Raw genomic sequence first — 17625 nt, forward strand, 5'->3', positions numbered from 1 at the left:
GCATTGGGCGTAACCCGCGCAAATGATTGACGGTCACCTATGTTTAGGGAGTGGCATCAAAACACACACACTGTCAAAGTACTTTTATTATTGTTTATTTTTGATACCCTCTGATAGATTTGAGTGTGGTTTAACCCTTGTGCTATCCAAGGCACTTTAACATTGGGAGTTGGGTCATCTAGACCCACTAGACAGTGCTCTGAACCTTTTTTCTTCAATGATTTGTGATCTTCACTGGTGTCCATGGATTACATGAAATCTTTCCACCTTTATCCACCTTTGTCATGGTAGGGAGAACACGTCAATGTAAGGGGGGGTCATCTAAGATAGCACAAGGGTTAAGAGGGAAATAACTATGAAATGAGGCACAGTATGTAGAGTGACGTGACAACCCAACGTACCTAAAAGTGAGGTCAAATTCCCTTAGTGACACCGCGCCAAAGCTTCCCTTGTGATAAGAAACACAAGCTTAGAAAGGTTTGCATCCTATAAATCAGTGGTCCCCAACCGCAGGACAGTTTGTACCAGGCCACAGAGAATATAAACAAGACCTACATTTTTTTGATTCTAAAGGAAGTTTTATTTCTTTTCATAACATCTGAGAACATCCCTGTCATTCTCGATATAAGTCACTCTGTCACAAATGTATCCATTACTTTTTTAAAGCAGCCACTAAATTGAAACCCCTCCAAGCTAGCAAAGTTAACAAAATAAATAAATGAACCAGCAAAGAAAAAAAAACATTTGAAAAATCTCTTTTTACAGAAAAGAGTCAGAGAGGAAACAGAAGAGCCTTTAATTTCAAAATAAAAGAAATCTCTGTTTAATAGTCAAAAACCATGGAGTATTTACTTCAAATATATGGAATTATTGACACAGCTGTTCCCACAGACCATAATAATAATTCTGATTATTCAGCAAACGACTTTCGAATGTTGCAAGGATGGTGCTTATAAAGTTGTTCAAACAGTGGATTCGTATTTGCACAAAAAAACATTGAAGTTGTGTTCCAAATCAACTTTTCTTTTGTGGAGTTCATGATGGATCGCAGACCTGACCTTGGACTATGACAGTAGTCTATCTGAATTTAAGAATAACTATTTTGAAAACAAAATACAGAGCATTAATACATCAAAACGCATGATTTTGTAGCTTTATTCATTTTTTTTTGTTTTAGGCTCTAATTTAAGTTCTAAAAATTGATGACAAAACTATCAAATTAAAAACCTTTCAGCACAGACGAGCAGATTTTTGTTGTTTTTTTCCTGCAGTTTCTGAAAGAATTTACATGAAAGTGAAAGCATAAAGGTTTAAAGCTTCTTGTGAGAGGTGCTTTAGGATGTGGGAGTGTTTTTCTTGTAAGACCTCGCTGTCGTTCTTCCTGCTGTCAAAAAGCGTGCGTTGCCAAGCTCTTTTGATGTGTGCTATTGATTTCTTTGTAGGTGCGTTTGTGCTGAATCAATGGTAACTGTTTTTAAAAAAGAGCAAGAGATTTGTCTGTAAACGAGTTAGAAATCATAAAAAGCGTTCCCCAGAAAGGCTCTGGGGTGAGATTATCTTTGTGTGTTCACAGGCAAAAGATGCATCATGGTTCATGAACACGCTGCGGCTCTCGCTCTTTCCCGTGTTCCCCATACATTTTTAATCACGCCTGCTCCTCTTGTCCAGCAGCCGGAAAAAGGTAACTCCTAGAGTCTGAGAGACTCGTCTCCCCCCTCCACACACACAAACCCCTTAAAAACGCACGCCCCACCTTGATGAATAAGTAAACACATTGAACCAGGCAGAGATGCAGTTGGGAAAATTCCCAGCTGGAAGCAAATCATGTTGCTTCCAGCTGGTGTTTACCCGTTGATGATTCCACAGCTCGCTTTCTGTGAACTCTATTAACATTTTCCTTTGAGTCTGGATTCATGCGTCAGCTTTAATTCCGATCAGGAGATTACATTTCCCCGCCTCGGTCACACTTGTAACAACTCTTATGAAAGTACAGGGAAAAATGCTTGGCCTTCACGTGTACCTGTGTACCTGTAGTCCTTCGAAGGACCTTTCTTCATTTACCTGAAAATGTATTCTTTTCCATCTTTTTTAAGTCTTAAAGCCGGTTGTCTTACTAAAGTCCTTAGCTGGTAGTCAGGCAGAAAAACTCATCTGTAGTCTGTGCTCTGGTTTGCAGAAGGCCAGTTTGTGTCAGAGAAGATGGAGCTTTTTCACGCAATTTCACACACAGAGGAAAGGGAAATCTGATTACAGGTGTGGCGGTGTTGCTTACGTTGCTATGGAGAGGAAGCAAGAACAGATTAGGTGATTTTTTTATTTTCTTTTTAAAGTATATAACTCATTTTTTTTAAATTCCAGCATGTCCCATCTCATTTTTCATATCATTTTGGCTCCTGCTGGCTGTGTAAACGTGTCTAAGCATGCAATATCAATATTTAAAGTCTGTGTGTTTCGTGCAGTTCTCTGTCAGTCGTTTGTACATTTCCTGCAGAAACAGTTTGCAAGCAGAAGTTGCGGTTTAGTTGATACTTTTTTACAATGTATTAACAGTTTATTCATCAATTCATTCATCTTCTAAATCCGTTTTGTCCCTTCTGCGGTCACGGGGCTGCCAGAGCCTATCCCGGCTGGACATCCTGGACAGGCCGCCAGTCCGTCGTAGGGCTGGTTTAAATGCCAAAAAAAAAGAACGTCTCCCCTTCACACCACCAGTATTTGTCAGGAACTGGAGGTGTAGGACCCAGAATACAGGAGACTGGGCCTGGAGGCAGAAACTTAACATAGACAAGAAAATGGAAAAAAAAAACCTGACAATGACAAAATGAAAACCAGAGTCTGAGGATTAACAAATTAACAGAAAAATTAAAACAGCTTTAGATGTTTATTGACATGAACCTGGAGTGACTGGCAAGGGTCAACTCAAACTATCACCAAACTATGACCAAAAACGTCACTAAAAATCCAAACTAAACTCCACCCCAAAAGGGTAGACGCCCTCTGAGACAGCAACATTTGGGAGGAGGCAACCTGAACGAGCAACTAAACAGAAAAAGTTCAGGTTCCTGTAGCTCAGCAGCAATGAGGGGTTACATGTAGAACCCCTCTTTAAGAACAGGCACCAAAGAGGAGCAGTCCCCGCCACTCCACCCAGGGACAGCTCACCGCTCCCACAGGGGACAGGTCAACAGCTGAGAACAAATCTCCCACACCTATGTGCATGACGGCTAACTGGACTTCATTTCTCAGTCAGTCATTTCTCTCTACTGTCACTCACTGCATGTTCAGTACATATTACTCATAACATTAAGCTGATGCTAAACATTGTCCTCCAATCAGGCATAGTATTATGCCTTTGTGTCCATATAATCCTTCTTTTGATGAAGAAACAGCCTGGAGCCATAGAAACATGGACCCCACTAAGCCTCTTACAGTTCTGCAGTACTGATGCCAAAAAGCAGGACTCTCATTATATCCACAAGTAACGAGGTCTTGGTCTTGGCTGATCCTTGGTTTTTAGCAGCGAGCAGGAAACTATAGTTGTGAAATGTGGTCCACAACAGCACCGCACTATAGACTCTATCAGACAAATTAACATCTACTGTAACACAAATAGTTCAAATGTACCACTCATTACACTGCAAAAACCCATGATTGCCTAATTCCCAGAGCATTGTCAAGTATGTGATTCGAATGCACCATTCAAGTGATTTAAAGAAGAGCTTTATCAGACAAGGCCACCTGACAATTCTATTCTATTCAATTCAATTCAATTTTATTTGTATAGCCCAGATTCACAACAGCAGTCGTCTTGAGACAAGACTCAGATCATAGTCTGACTCTTGAAATAACAAGTCTTCATTTCCTCTGCTCCTCACACATGACTACAAAAATAAGGTTTAGATGTTTTCTTCTTTTACCACACGTTAACAGATACAATGACAGACAGTTGTTCAGCTCATATCCGTGGACAGAAAGCTACACAGGGTGATGTTTGCCATGGATCAGTAAACATGTGGCTGCACAGTCTGAATAAACACAGTGTGCAGTGTTGTTTATCAGCACCGCTGATTTGCCAGCAATGGAAAGGACTGATAAAAAATGTGAGTAACCTTCAAAGTGTTTGGTTTTAAATGCGTTCTTGAACGCGCATTTAGCATACGGTGTTTACATTGGACTGTCGCTACCCGATACTAGCACATGTACCTATAGTTGGAAGAGGCTTTGTGCTAAATGGCAGAGTGGTGTAAATCTAGTGAATCTAGCTTCAGGCTTTTTCTTTCCCCTCTTCTAGTCCACTATATATACGACTACCCTACCCCTCTGGCTTCTCCCTATCCCTCCAACTGTAGAGGCGTTTGGAGAGGTGAGGGTGTCCAAAAGAGAAACCCCGTAAGAGGTGCTTTAGGAGGGGGAACCGCGTTGTGTGGAGGAGAAACACATTTTTTGCTGTGAGTGTGCTCTGAAGCACAGAAGTTTACATGCAAATTTAAGTCATGGCTTTTTACTTTTGCATTCATTTTTGTAGTTATTAAATTGATGTTGTTATGTTTTTTCCGAGCGCTAGCAGCTCTGCAGTAAAGTAGCTCTCCGGCGACTATTGATGACATCACCGAGTGGGAGTGACATCCCAAATAGAAGACACTTTTTTTCTATAACTATCCACTTGGAGGCCTAAATGTAGGGGTAGGAAGAAGCTGTAGGGGTAAGGGAAGAATTTGGATTTAGCTTTGGTGTCATAGAATTCCTGCCAGGCAAAAACCACAATTATTATTTAAAAAAAAAAAAACTAATTTTCTCTTCCAAATCTAAGTCCCTGATTGGTTGTGATTTGTGTAGCCATGCGTGAATGGAAGAGTTTTGAACATGGAAGCCTGAAACGTGCGTTTGCATAGACTTTTTATTAAAAGTGGTCTCTTGAACCCGGGTTGTACGGGGGCAGGGTGAACATAGCATGACACCCCTTCAATGTCTGATGGCACGGACACGAAGAAATGAAATTGTCACATTGCTTCACTTGAGAACAGGGGTGCTCATTACATCGATCACAATCGACTTGTCGATTGCCAATGACCTGTGGGTAGATATTGGGTCATCAAAGATAAACAAACAAAACAATAAAAATCTATAGATAAAAACCAAATCAACAGTGAATAATTACCTCACCGTGAGGTAAGTCAATTGATAGATATGGAGAATGGCTGATCGTTTGAGACATACGACACTGCACCAGCGTGTTTACCTATACTGAGCGCACATTCTTTTTGCTATCGCTGCCGGCCCCTCCGACATTTCCCCCCCGGAGGACGGCCCCAGCCCTTTTATAGAGGCTCGGGCCGGCACACGTGTCTCTTCAATCAGAAGTGAGACCACGCCGCCTGCTCCCGGGTCTGCGGTTTCCACTTGGCGGGGTCTGAGCCCACTCAGGCAGCCCAGAGGCACGCGCTTCTCGAGCCCCCACCCACGGGCCAGGGACAACCAGCAGAGCATGAGTCGCTATCGTCCTGATTCCTGTTTTCATCATAAAACACCTTATCTGTTGAAGTTATCTATTGCCACAACAATAATATTATTCTAAGCTCTGGGGGCCAAATGTGGCCCGCTGTGGAGCATAAAAGTTTTGATTTTCTTAAAATAATAATTGGTTTGTATTTATTCATATCTAGGGGGAATCTGACTTTAAATATGGGACTGGGCAACTATACATTAGGACTAAAACACTGTCCATATGACCTAACCTGACAGAATCACATTTAAAAGGATTTATGGCAGAGTAACAAGTAAACACATGTTTCTATGCAACTGCAATTGTCACCTTAAAAAGTTGAAGTAAATAAATAATAATTTATTTAACATTAAGGAGTAGGTACATTTATTTTTCATTGCTTTTAGTTACATGTATAAGTTATATCTGTCCCTTTGAGGACAGACACTATGCTGATGTGGCCCTCAGTGAAAATGACTTTGACACCCCTCTCGTTTCTGCTGTTGTGGCACGCACCTGCAGAGGAACCGGCTCCATTATCCTCCTCGATAGTACACAGTATAGTACACAGTATAGTACACAGGGATAGTACACAGTATAGTACACAGAGATAGTACACTCCCTCCAGAGCCCACATACTTTTCACGCATGTGGTGTAGAGTGTCTTCTTTGTCATGTCTCGAACTCCCCATCTCCTGTGTTACCAAAGGCAAACAGTTTATCTTCATCCTCTGTCCAATCCTCGACATACGGGGAGAGGGTCAAGGACAGAAAAGAATGTTGCGAAGTACCAGTCCAGCCGTCATTGGGAAGTCGAAGAAAATGTTTCCACTGGGCAGGAACAGATTTCATGACGTCATCCACTACTTTAGCTAGGAGCCTGGGGCGTAGACTAACCCGTTGTCTCATGGCTTCCAAGAGCAAGAGCAAGTGACCCGGCTTCACACAACCAACATTTCTTAATGCTGATCTAACTGAGTACGAATTCAAGAGATAAGAGTCAATCAGAGTGTTAAAAAACAAGAGAGAGAGAGAGAGAGCTTACAGAGGAGTCAAAACAGAGATACTTTATACAATTGCAGGAAATGCTCCCTATTCATCCCCAGCAACTCATATGAAGAAGACCAGAGTTTGAACCCCTGAGAGACACTGCGTTTTTGTAAAACATACATGTAAGTGCATAGCTGAGCTTTTCTAAGAATAAAAAAAACTCTAATCACGTGTGCAGACTCATCAATAAATCAGCAGACTGAGCTGATGATGAGCTGCTTCACTCAGAGCAAAGAACACCTGCCACGTCCTAACAAGCAGAATTAAACAGATTTAACACTTCATTTAAAAAAGAAATGCAATGAGCATGCAAATGCAAAGCAAAAGGATTTTTTTTCTATTCCTGTACCACTTTGATCAAAGTCTCATCCCACCCACACAAGGACACAAACGCAGCAGCTCAGCAGTGTCCGAGTGGGACCATGCGCTGCCTGGATGCTGACAAGCAGATGAACAAACATGTTTACCAAATGGTGTTGTTGTTCAACATGCAGGCTTATTAAAATGCCATCTCATTTTAGACACTGAAAGCCTTTTTCTAAGAGGTCCATTGTTTTTTCTGAAAGCACCTTCTCTTCATTATCATATTGGGCTTATTAAGTTCAGCTAGAAGTCGTACATATTCATATAAAACGAAGGAATGGAACGAGAGAAGCCAACTATAAAGCTTCTGTGCAGTGGTTATAAAAACAGGCAGTTTGGCACTGTGCATTCATGCATTGTTGATTTGTAACCATTCATTCACACTACTGATTTTCTTATGCCATCAGAATATTATTTTTCATCTAAAATTCTTCAAACATCAATTATTTCTCGTTTCCTAAAACAATATTTGTCTGCATGCAACTGATTAAAACCTTCTGCAAACAGTTGTTTGAGCTGTAATGAAACAACAGGACCTGCAGAGGAAGAGGCTGTGCTGGAAGACCCAACACTCCTTTCAATTTTTCATTTTCTCAATATCTCCCCTAACTAGATTGATGATTGCTGTTAAGCCCCTTAGCGGTGATGTTGGCCTTGTGTTATCAGTGAACCTCTACGGCAGAATTCCTCACTGTTTTAATGCTTCAATTTGCTGCCCGTCCAAAGGTGAGGATAAAAGATGTGCCTGATGAGGCCTGCAGTGGATCCAGCACTTTTAATTAAAAGCAGGGTTCTTATGCTTCGTTTGGCTTCTGTTGCTTCGTTTTGTGGTGCATGACTTCAAGCGATGCCTCAGTCTAATTGTCAGGCACCTTGAAAGGAACAAAAATGTAAAAACTGTCTCAACCAGGGGTGCCCAAACTTTTTTCCTCAAAGGGCCAATATCTAAATGTGATCGTGGACCGTGGGCCAAATACAATACGTTTTTTGTATGTCATTAAATAAAAGCAGAAAACAAAGAATATGCTTTAATGTGTTTATTTTGATTCTGTATTCATCAAGGTAACACACAAAAATAAACATTCTTTCAAACCATTAAACATAACAGCGAGGCCTCACTGGCAATTTTCAACTAAAAAACAAAAACAAACTAAAACAAACTTTTTTCCAATGAAAACAGCAAACTGCGATCCTTAATGAGAGACATGGAGCTGGTCTTTTGACTTAATCAGTGACTGAATGTTGGGCTGCAGCTTACTCACTGATAGTGTTAGTATGTCTTGCAAGTGTGAGTCTGTGAGGGTCCCCCTGAGTTTGATCTTGTTCAGGTTCATGAGATTAAATGTTTGCTCACAAATGTAGGTGCTGCCAAACAGAGATAGCATCACTTGTGCATTTTTTCTCATCTGTGGGTATCTTTGTTTTGACACATGTGGATAAAAATCCCTCAAGGGTAGTGATACAAATTTGCGTCTTAGCTCTGTGTCACATTGAAACTCAATCAACTCCATCTGCAAATGCTCTGGAACTGAGTCGGGACTCACGCTGAAGGGCTGAGAAAAAAGCTCCATGTCACCTGCAGTCTTCTTAAAGTCCACAAAGCACAAATCAAACTCCTTATTTAAGTTGCTGAGAAGTTCTCCATATTCTGGCAACCTGTCCACCTCCACATTCACGTCTCTCAGGCTGGGGAAGTGTGCAAAGTTTCCTGAAGAGACAAAGTCAAATAAGAATGCGTCCATTAGTATAATTAGCACTACTATGAGGTACATAAGCTACAGGACACAAAAGACAACAGAGCAATGAAAGCAAACCCACAAAGACAAACAGTTACGTTTTCTGTCAAACAGGCGTAAGCACCACGGACAGCGACACATCACAGCGACGGACACACATGGAGCAGCACGTGTTACAATCACAAATAACAAACAGCCAAAAGTCTGTGTGCAGCATGTTAATGACTTACCTGCTGAAAGATGCCGGCAGAGTAGTTGCAGCTTCATTTGGAAAGCCTTTATGTGGTCAAACAGCTCCGTTATGATCTGTTCTTTGCCTTGAAGTTTAACATTCAGATTGTTGAGCAGGTCGGTGATGTCCACCATAAAGGCCACGTCGAAAATCCATCTTTTATCAGTGGGGATTTGTGTGTCCCTGCTCGCACTCGACAGAAACTCCGCGATAAGTTGGCGCAACTCAAAAAATCTTTTGAGCACAGTCCCCCTGCTCAGCCAGCGCACCTCCTGATGGTAAAGAATATCTTTGTATTGCGCATCAACTTCATCCAAAAATGCTCTGAACTGGCGGTGTGAGAATGCCTTTGAGCGGATGCAGTTAATGATTTTAACGACATCGCGCACGACGTCTGCCAGTCCGATCGTCTTTGCACACAGCTGTTCCTGGTGCAGGATGCAGTGGTATTGCGCTACCTTTCCCCCACACTCTGACCTTTCCCCCACACTCTGAAACTTTTTGGGAAATGAGAGCAGTGAGGCCAGCTTTTTTCCCAATCATGGCAGGTGCACCATCAGTTGTTATTCCAACCATTTTGTCCCAACTCAAGTTATATTTGTCCAGGACTCTTGAAACCGCCGCAAACAAATCTTCGCCTTTTGTCGTCCCTCGCAGCGTCTCAAGTCCCGCCAACTCCTGTGTTATTTCCATGTCAGCGTTAATTCCCCGAACAAACCAAAAGCTGCGCTGAATCAGAAATGTCTGTGCTCTCATCACATGCCAGTGAGAAAGCAACAAAGTCTCTTGACTTTACTGTTAACTGATCTCTAATGTCCCGAGACAAATCTTCAACGCGGCGGGTCACTGTGTTGCGCGAGAGGCTAATTTGGGAAAAAACTCTTTCTTGGGAAGGGCACATTATTGAAGCAGCTGTGGACAGGCACTCCTTAACAAAATCTCCCGTTGAAAACGATCTCCCACTCTTTTCAATTAGCGCCGAAATTTCGTAGCTGGCCCGTGTGGCGCAGTCTTGTGCTGTCGAGGGCCTCGTGAGGGTGGCTTGCTGTGACCGAAGTTTCGATAGCAGCTCGCTCGATTTTTTCTTTCGCGCCTCACCTTTGTATCTGGAGAAGACCGCATGTTTAGTTTCGTAGTGGCGACGTATATTGTACTCTTTCAGTACAGCCACGGATTGCTGGCAAATAAGACAAACAGCCTTAGAAGAGATTTCTGCAAAAAAATAATCATCCTCCCACTTTTGTTTAAAATGCCTCTTATCCGTGTGCCACTGCCGTTGTCGTTCCATCTTAACAAACTGAAAAAGTCTTAGAGTCGTAAATCTTCTCCAAAATGTAAGGATTGCCCTATGGTGCGGTGCGCTTTATGTGTTTGTGAGACTTCGGTAAAGAGGACGTGAGAGAGGACAGCACAAGAACGGTATGCAGAGCAGTGAGGACGTAAAAGAAGACACTCAGTGCATGGGGTTGAGAGGGGGTGGCAGCGGTGGGCAGCAAAGGTGCTAACAGCGCCATCTGGAGAACAAAAGTAAATTACAGTCATAGACTTTTCACCATCATAGACAATGGATGTGAGGTTAAGGGGTTTTACAAAAACACGGCGGCTTGCGCAGCCACGACTCGGCGGGCCAGAAGAAAACCTTTGGCGGGCCAAATTTTGCCCGCGGGCCCCACTTTGGGCACCCCTGGTCTAAACAATCATATGCACAGTAAAAATGCCCTAATAGTTCGTCTACTTAAAGTTATCGAATGTATAGTTTCTGTTAATGAAGCTTTCTCACTGCCCTCTGAAACGGCGTTCAAGCAGCCTCTTCCAATGAATAGTCTCTGTAAACGCAAATAAATGCACATTTTAAAAGTCTCCCATAGCAACGCAAGTTTTTACAACCGTTTTCGGGCTCCAAGTACAAAATGAAAGGCCATGGCACACGCATTGAAAGTTAAACCAGTTGAACTTTGACCAATCAGGGACTCGGATTTGGTAGTTGCATATGGATGGCGTCCCTTTTCCTTCACGGAAGCTAAATTTAAACATGGCGGAGAAATGAATAACTGCGGTCCTTCTTGAACGTGCGTCACATGCCTGCTGGGAACGTAGCACAAGACGGCGACGTCTGATAATTCTCACAATTACAGCGATGGAAAGCAGTAAATGTTTTACATTTGAACATTGCCAATTTTAACTCCACCTCTTTAGTACACACGCATTTTACCTCCCACAACAGCACACACTCCATGCAGGGAGAGGGATCCCTGAGTTCTCTGGCAAGACCACGAGCCGGGGATCACATCACAACTGAGTGCAGCTATCTTCATGATTCAACAACTGAGTTCAAATTGTTATGGAATCAGTTGGTTTTCATAAATATTTGACATCGTCTCCATTTGCATTTCTGAAGGTATTTAAAGTTCCAACATTTCAATGCTGCACAAATCTAAACAGAAGTAACCAGAGTGCTAGCAAAGGACAAATAAAGCACAGTGAGGTCAGGTGCTACAACAACATGTTGATGTCTTGTGGGGTCCAGAAGACCCCACTCCCAACTTAACGTGCCTTGGATAGCACACGGGTTAACCCTGTAAAGCTCATCAAAGAATTGATCGAAAAGGCTGTTTTTGGAATAAAGATTTTTTTTAACCCTTTGGTGAAATGCCCCCCAGAAAATCACGCTTAATAAGAGATAACACTAGTTAAGACGTAAAATTATTGACTGTTCGGGGAAAGAGCTCCTCATTTATCCACTGTCTCCATTTTGATCCACACACATTTAACAGGTGTAACTGTGTTATAAAGAATTAATTATCAACAAATTTAGCCTTTTTTTCTTCAATTTAGCAAATAGTAATAAAAAAAAAAACATTGAATAAAATCGATTTTTTAAAGACGCACTTCAATGAAAAGTCATGTTTTTAGCATTTTAACATGTTATTGTAGCTTTTTCAGATAACAGAGGACAGATGTCAAGAAAATTAAGATAAAGATGCATTTCTGAGTATTTCTTTATTCTACCTGTTTTTGTGAATCAGAAGCCGACAAAAAAATGTAGTTTGAAAAAGATTATATTAACTACACAACAGGCCACAATCTCCTTTCTCTGCTCCATTCTAATGCATCCACTTGCAGACAAATAGATCCATGTACGTCTTTGTTTTCCTCGCCTGAGCTGGAATCTGCATACAGCTGCATAGGTCCAACATTGATCACCATTTTTGTTGCACCGGTAAGGTTAGTTTGAGTGTGTGGGGGGGCTGTAAGATAGTGGGAGAGAGTGTAAACAAAGGGATGATTGGAAATGAAGATGGGAACACTCCACGCCAGCAGTCTCAACCACAACTCGGAGGTGAATTTCTAATGAAGTCCTGCTGCTCTGCAGAAAATATGTCCTAGAAAACTATGCAGGTTTTTTTTGTTTTGGCTAAAAACGGCACAATCATAATTAAAAAAACACTGTGAATGCTTTTAGAATGGATCAAAAGATGATTAGAGTGGGACCTTTTGGAACGATTGGATCATGCCAATGAGTTACAGGTCTCAGAAATGCCTCTGTCAGATGGTTATATGAGGTTACATTTAAAATGGAATGATATGACACATTTAATTCAATTTACACATGTCATAGTCTTTAACATAAAACAAAATTGTATTTATCTTTACAGAAAACGTACAAATCTAATAATTTACACAATTAAAGGCTGTCTGTTTTTTTTTTGTTTTGTTTTTGTTTAGCTAAATCATTTTTACTTAGTTTAAAAACTCAGTAGGGGTGGTATTTTATAAGCTTGCTTGTTCCCACTCCTTTTCAAGCATTAAATCAGGCTCTACTTGACTTTAGTTAATGATCATTATTTAATTAAGCAAATGTGACTTAGATGTATTTTTTTTTGCTTAATTTTCTGTTTTTTTTATCTATGCATTTCATCATTTCTGTAATGAGTTTGATAAATCTGTAGACATTCTTTAGTGCTTTACTTACATTGCTTGAAATCCATCCATCCATCCATCCATCCATCCATCCATCCATCCATCCATCCATCCATCCATCCATCCATCCATCCATCCATCCATCCATCCATCCATCCATCCATCCATCCATCCATCCATCCATCCATCAAAAAGACTACAAATCAGAGAACATCTGCTTTAGGATCACATGTATTGATTCTAATGATCACATCTCTTTCATCATTAATTCCAGGAGTTTTACTAAGCTGTGCAGTATTTCACATTACAATAGATTTTATCATAAGCCAACACGATTCTCCATTTCTGAGGCTTGTGGGTGCAGTACTTCTGCTGTACATGCAAATTGCATTTGGAGTGTATTTACCTTTCAGGTCAAAGACGAACATAAAAGGCAATCGTAGTCCCACTGGTGGCACCCATAATGAGGATGAGCTCTACTCAGCAGTCGATGCTTTGACCCATATTAGCTCTCTGCTCGGGGCCCAGAGAGGCACAGGTGGAGATGACAGCAAGATTCTTTTATAGACATGCAAGTATGCACAGGCACTGACACACGCACAAACGCACTCGTCGCCACCATCACGAACAGACACACAACCAGAGGCACACATAGTGTTAGTTCATAATCAAAGTTTCACAAAACTTGACAATTTGTAAGCCATTAGCAGCGGTCAGCAGTGATTCTCTAGCATACTTTGGTGCTGTGATGATCCACTTTGAAATAACATTTAAAGCTGGGCTGTCATTACGATTCAGGCTGCACTGGTGTTTAAACTCTCAAATCTTTAACTCTACTCATATTTATGCAAGATGACACATATAAAGAAAGAATTCTGATTTAGTTCTGATGGCAAAAATTGTGAAACTGCAGCCATGAAGAGGACGCCAGCAAACAAAGAGGAGCAGGTGGAAGCAATATGTGTGCTGGGTACCAAACCACATCCTTTCAATCCCAGAGCTGAAATGATCCTGAGTGCTCGGGTTTGAAAAAATGCGCCCGTCAGCTGATCATGAGGGATGCATGCATTCCTCTTTATTGGATGAAAGCTGTGCAAAGGCAGAATCTCCTCAGAAACACAATCAGCCACTCTAGCCCTCAGTTTTCAATTGAAATTTATGAATAAATTAAACAAAAAAATTGCATTTTTTTTACTTTGATCAGCTGACCGTGCTACAAAATGTATAGAAATTATAATTTTCCGATTCTTTTTTTGCAATTACAATGATTCCTGTAAAATTGCAACATTCATAAAAAATAAAATTAACTATACATCTGCAATTAAAAATCACTTCCTCAAATATTCAGAATTCATCAAGACATGAAGTTGAGTCAGCTTTCACAGGTCTGCATCCCTGCAGAGGCTCACAGCACCCCTATCCATCATCCTGTGTTCAAATGAATTCAGGAAAAGGCTTCTGCTTAGCATGCAGCTTCCATTTCAGCAAATCATGCAGTTACACATATTCCCACATCGGAGCCTCCCTCCACATCTAGTCGCTGCTGCACAAACATGCAAAAAATATAAAACTATGTTACCTGTTGAGAGGACAACTTCATAGGCATTGCTGGGTTTGAAGCATTTTACGAAAATTCCACCTGAAACGGGAACCTTATTTCTTTGACAGATTGCACTAAGAAAATCTGAAGCAGTTTTTTTTTCTGTTTTGTTTTCCAGCTGCCACTCAGTATTCCAGTAAAAATGTATACCTGAGACAAATATGCAAGAAGCACAAAAAAAAATATTGCTGCAACTAATAAATTTAGAAGATATCTTTGGAAGAGGAGGAGCACTTAAAGATCAAGAGCACCTTTGTCATCATCAGGCATCAGAAACCAAAATCTTTGTGTCGGGGATCACATCACACCTGAGCCGGGGGTGTCCGTGTCCCTGAGGAGTGGGTTCTGGTCCTTGCCCCCGGGTGCTGGGCCTTGCCAAATTTCCAACTGTGGCCGAGACTGGTCGGGCCATGTTCACAACACCCCTTGTGGGCCCCCTTTTCCCTTGTCTGCCCAGCTGTTGGACTGGACGAATTAAAAAAAAAAAAAACAAAAAAAAAAAAGAAGTGATAATCTATGGGCATGGGCAGGTGTGGGCAATTCCCTTGTTATGTAATTATGAGTGAAGCAGATAAAAGGCCTGGAGTTGGTTACAGGACTCGTGCTTGCATTTTGAAGATTCTGCTGTGAACAGACAACATGCGGTCAAAGGAGCTCTCCATGCAGGTGAAAGGAGCCATCATTAAGGTGAGAAAACAGGAAAAAAAACATGCGAGAAATTGCTACAGTATTAGGGGTGGCTAAATCAACAGTGTGGTACATCCTGAGAAAGAAAGAAAGCACTGGTGAACTCAGCAACGCTAAAAGACCTGGACGTCCACGAAAGACAACAGTGGTGGATGATGGCAGAATCATTTCCATGGTTAAGAGGAACCCGTTCACAACAGCCAACCAACTGAACAACACTCTCCAGGAGGTAGGCGGATCAATATCCAAGTCTACCATAAAAAGAAGACTGCATGAAAGTAGATACAGAGGTTACACTGCAAGATGCAAGCCACTCATAAGCCTCAAGAATAGGAAGGCTGGATTGGACTTTGCCAAAAAGCATCTAAAAAAGCCAGCACAGTTCTGGAAAAACATTCTTTGGACAGATGAAACCAAAATCATCCTCTACCAGAATGATGGCAAGAGAAAAGTATGGAGAAGGCGTGGAGAAGCTCATGATCCAAAGCACACTACATCATCAGTAAAACACTGTGGAGGCAGTGTAATGGTCTGGGCTGCATGGCTGCTAGTGGCACTGGGACACTGGTGTTTATTGATGACGTGACACAGGACAGAAGCAGCCCAATGAATTCTGAGGTGTTCAGAGACATACTGTCTGCGCAGATCCAGGTGAATTCAGCCAAACTGATTGGGCGGTGTTTCATAATACAGATGGACAACGACCCAAAACATACAGCCAAAGCAACTCAGGAGTTTATTAAAGCAAAGAAGTAGAAAATTCTTGAATGGCCAAGTCAGTCACCTGAACTTAACCCAATTGAGCAGCATTTCACTTGTTGAAGACTAAACTTCAGATAGAAAGTCCCACAAACAAACAGCAACTGAAAGCCGCTGCAGTAAAGGCCTGGCAGAGCATTCAGAAGGAGAAAACCCAGCATCTGGTGATGTCCATGAGTTCAAGACTTCAGGCTGTCATTGCCAACAAAGGGTTTTCAACCAAATATTAGTAATGACAATTTTGTTTTCAGTTCTTTCATTTGTCCAATTACTTACGAGCCCATGAAATGAAGGGATTGTGTTTGAAAAATGCTTCAGTTTTTCACATTTTTATGCAATCTTTTTGTTCAACCTATGGAATAAAAGCTGAAAGTCTGCACTTCAATGGCATCTGAGTTGTTTTATTTCAAATTCACTGTGGTAATGTACAGAAACTAAATTAGAATGAATTTGTCTCTATCCAAATATTTATGGTCCTGACTGTATGTCCTCCTTTGCTGCTGCAGTCGAGGTCGGTGCCGGCTCAGCTGGCTGAGCGATGTCATGTTATCATGGCAACGCGTCACACCAGTTGATAAATAGTCCAGTGCTTGAAAAAATAAAAAGAATAAAATACAAAATACTGGTTGAATATTTATTTCTTTTGTGGGCATGGTTTAAGCGGGATAATGGCCTTCGAAGTGTGCATTATCAGAATTAACGTTGTTTTTAATGTTTCATTTTGATTTGATTTTCAATCACAAATAAGTTGTTTCTGTTTTCTTGCTAAGGGGTTTCAGTCAGTCACCTGTTCATGATGTTTTTTCTGTTATTTAAGTTATAAACTGACCAATCAGATGCCCCAATAAAATGATGTCATCTCATGTTGACAGTCGGAATATTTGATTGACAGTTTTTCCAGAGCCTGCTTTAAATTGGGAAGGGTGTGGCCTTCTAACAAGCTCACTCCTGATTGGTGGTTATCATTGAAGTAATGACTCAGACCGACTAATCACTACTTACTAATGTTATCTGGCTCCAACATGGTGTATCGCAAAAAGTGGCAACTGAATTGACTTCATTTAGTAAGTCATTTTCTGTGGGTGACGTCACACTCGCTCAGTCCAGTTCTCATATTCAGTCAATGGTTTAAACTATGATGAAAGAAATGAATACTTCCTCACAATTGTAAGTCTGTTTACGTCAGCGGGAGATTTGATTGGCTCTTGCACAGCCCCCATCAGGCCATGTAGGATAGCACCGTCCCTCTCAGGATCTGATTTAGCTTTGTGACATCTGTCATTGGCTTTCCACTTTCCTCCCTTTCTGCTGCGTGTGTCTCTCAGGTGCCGCTTTGGAGCCTTTTCATGGCAGAAACACAAAATGGCTCACTCTTTCCAGATGCTTTTTCCCCCTAAAATGGAACTCAAGCCATGAATAACTCAATGAATAATAAGTTGTTTATTCAGCCATTGGGCCCAGCAGCAGGCCTTTGCTGAAATTGTCCCTGTCACCTGGGAACACGCTGATTCTCACACGGAAAGCTGTTTTTGTATCATCAGAATTAGGGAGGTTGTTACAGGATCAGCGTGTGATTGGGCAGAGAGTGAGCGGCGTAATTTCATTTAGTTCTGACTGTCAGTTCTATAAGTAAACATCACAGCGGCCAGCGCAGAGAACATTTGTTTTCTGTCAAGAGACGTCACAATGGTTTAATGACTTCTCCAGCATCATCTGGCCTGCATGAATAATGCTCAGGGACACCAGATGACTGATGCTTCGCCTTCAGAACAGCCAGTATAACGAGCAAAGCGAT

At 41.5% G+C, this 17625-nt stretch overlaps 2 protein-coding genes across 3 annotated transcripts in view; one reads left to right on the forward strand and one right to left on the reverse strand.

Moving 5' to 3' along the window:
• The window catches only part of LOC101173858 (alpha-1,3-mannosyl-glycoprotein 4-beta-N-acetylglucosaminyltransferase C-like), a 75394-nt gene that overhangs the window by 53720 nt on the left and 4049 nt on the right, over window positions 1–17625 (forward strand). The gene's annotated exons all lie outside the window — the stretch shown is intronic.
• On the reverse strand, window positions 7829–9399 carry LOC111947518 (general transcription factor II-I repeat domain-containing protein 2-like). The gene is made up of 2 exons (XM_023955581.1): window positions 8862–9399; window positions 7829–8603 (listed from the first exon to the last, which is right to left on the reverse strand). The coding sequence occupies exons 1-2, from the start codon at window positions 8995–8997 to the stop codon at window positions 8089–8091; spliced, it is 651 nt and encodes a 216-aa protein (XP_023811349.1). The 5' UTR covers window positions 8998–9399; the 3' UTR covers window positions 7829–8088.

This window comes from Oryzias latipes, chromosome 6 (assembly GCF_002234675.1).
Source record: "Oryzias latipes chromosome 6, ASM223467v1".
NCBI lineage: Eukaryota > Metazoa > Chordata > Actinopteri > Beloniformes > Adrianichthyidae > Oryzias > Oryzias latipes.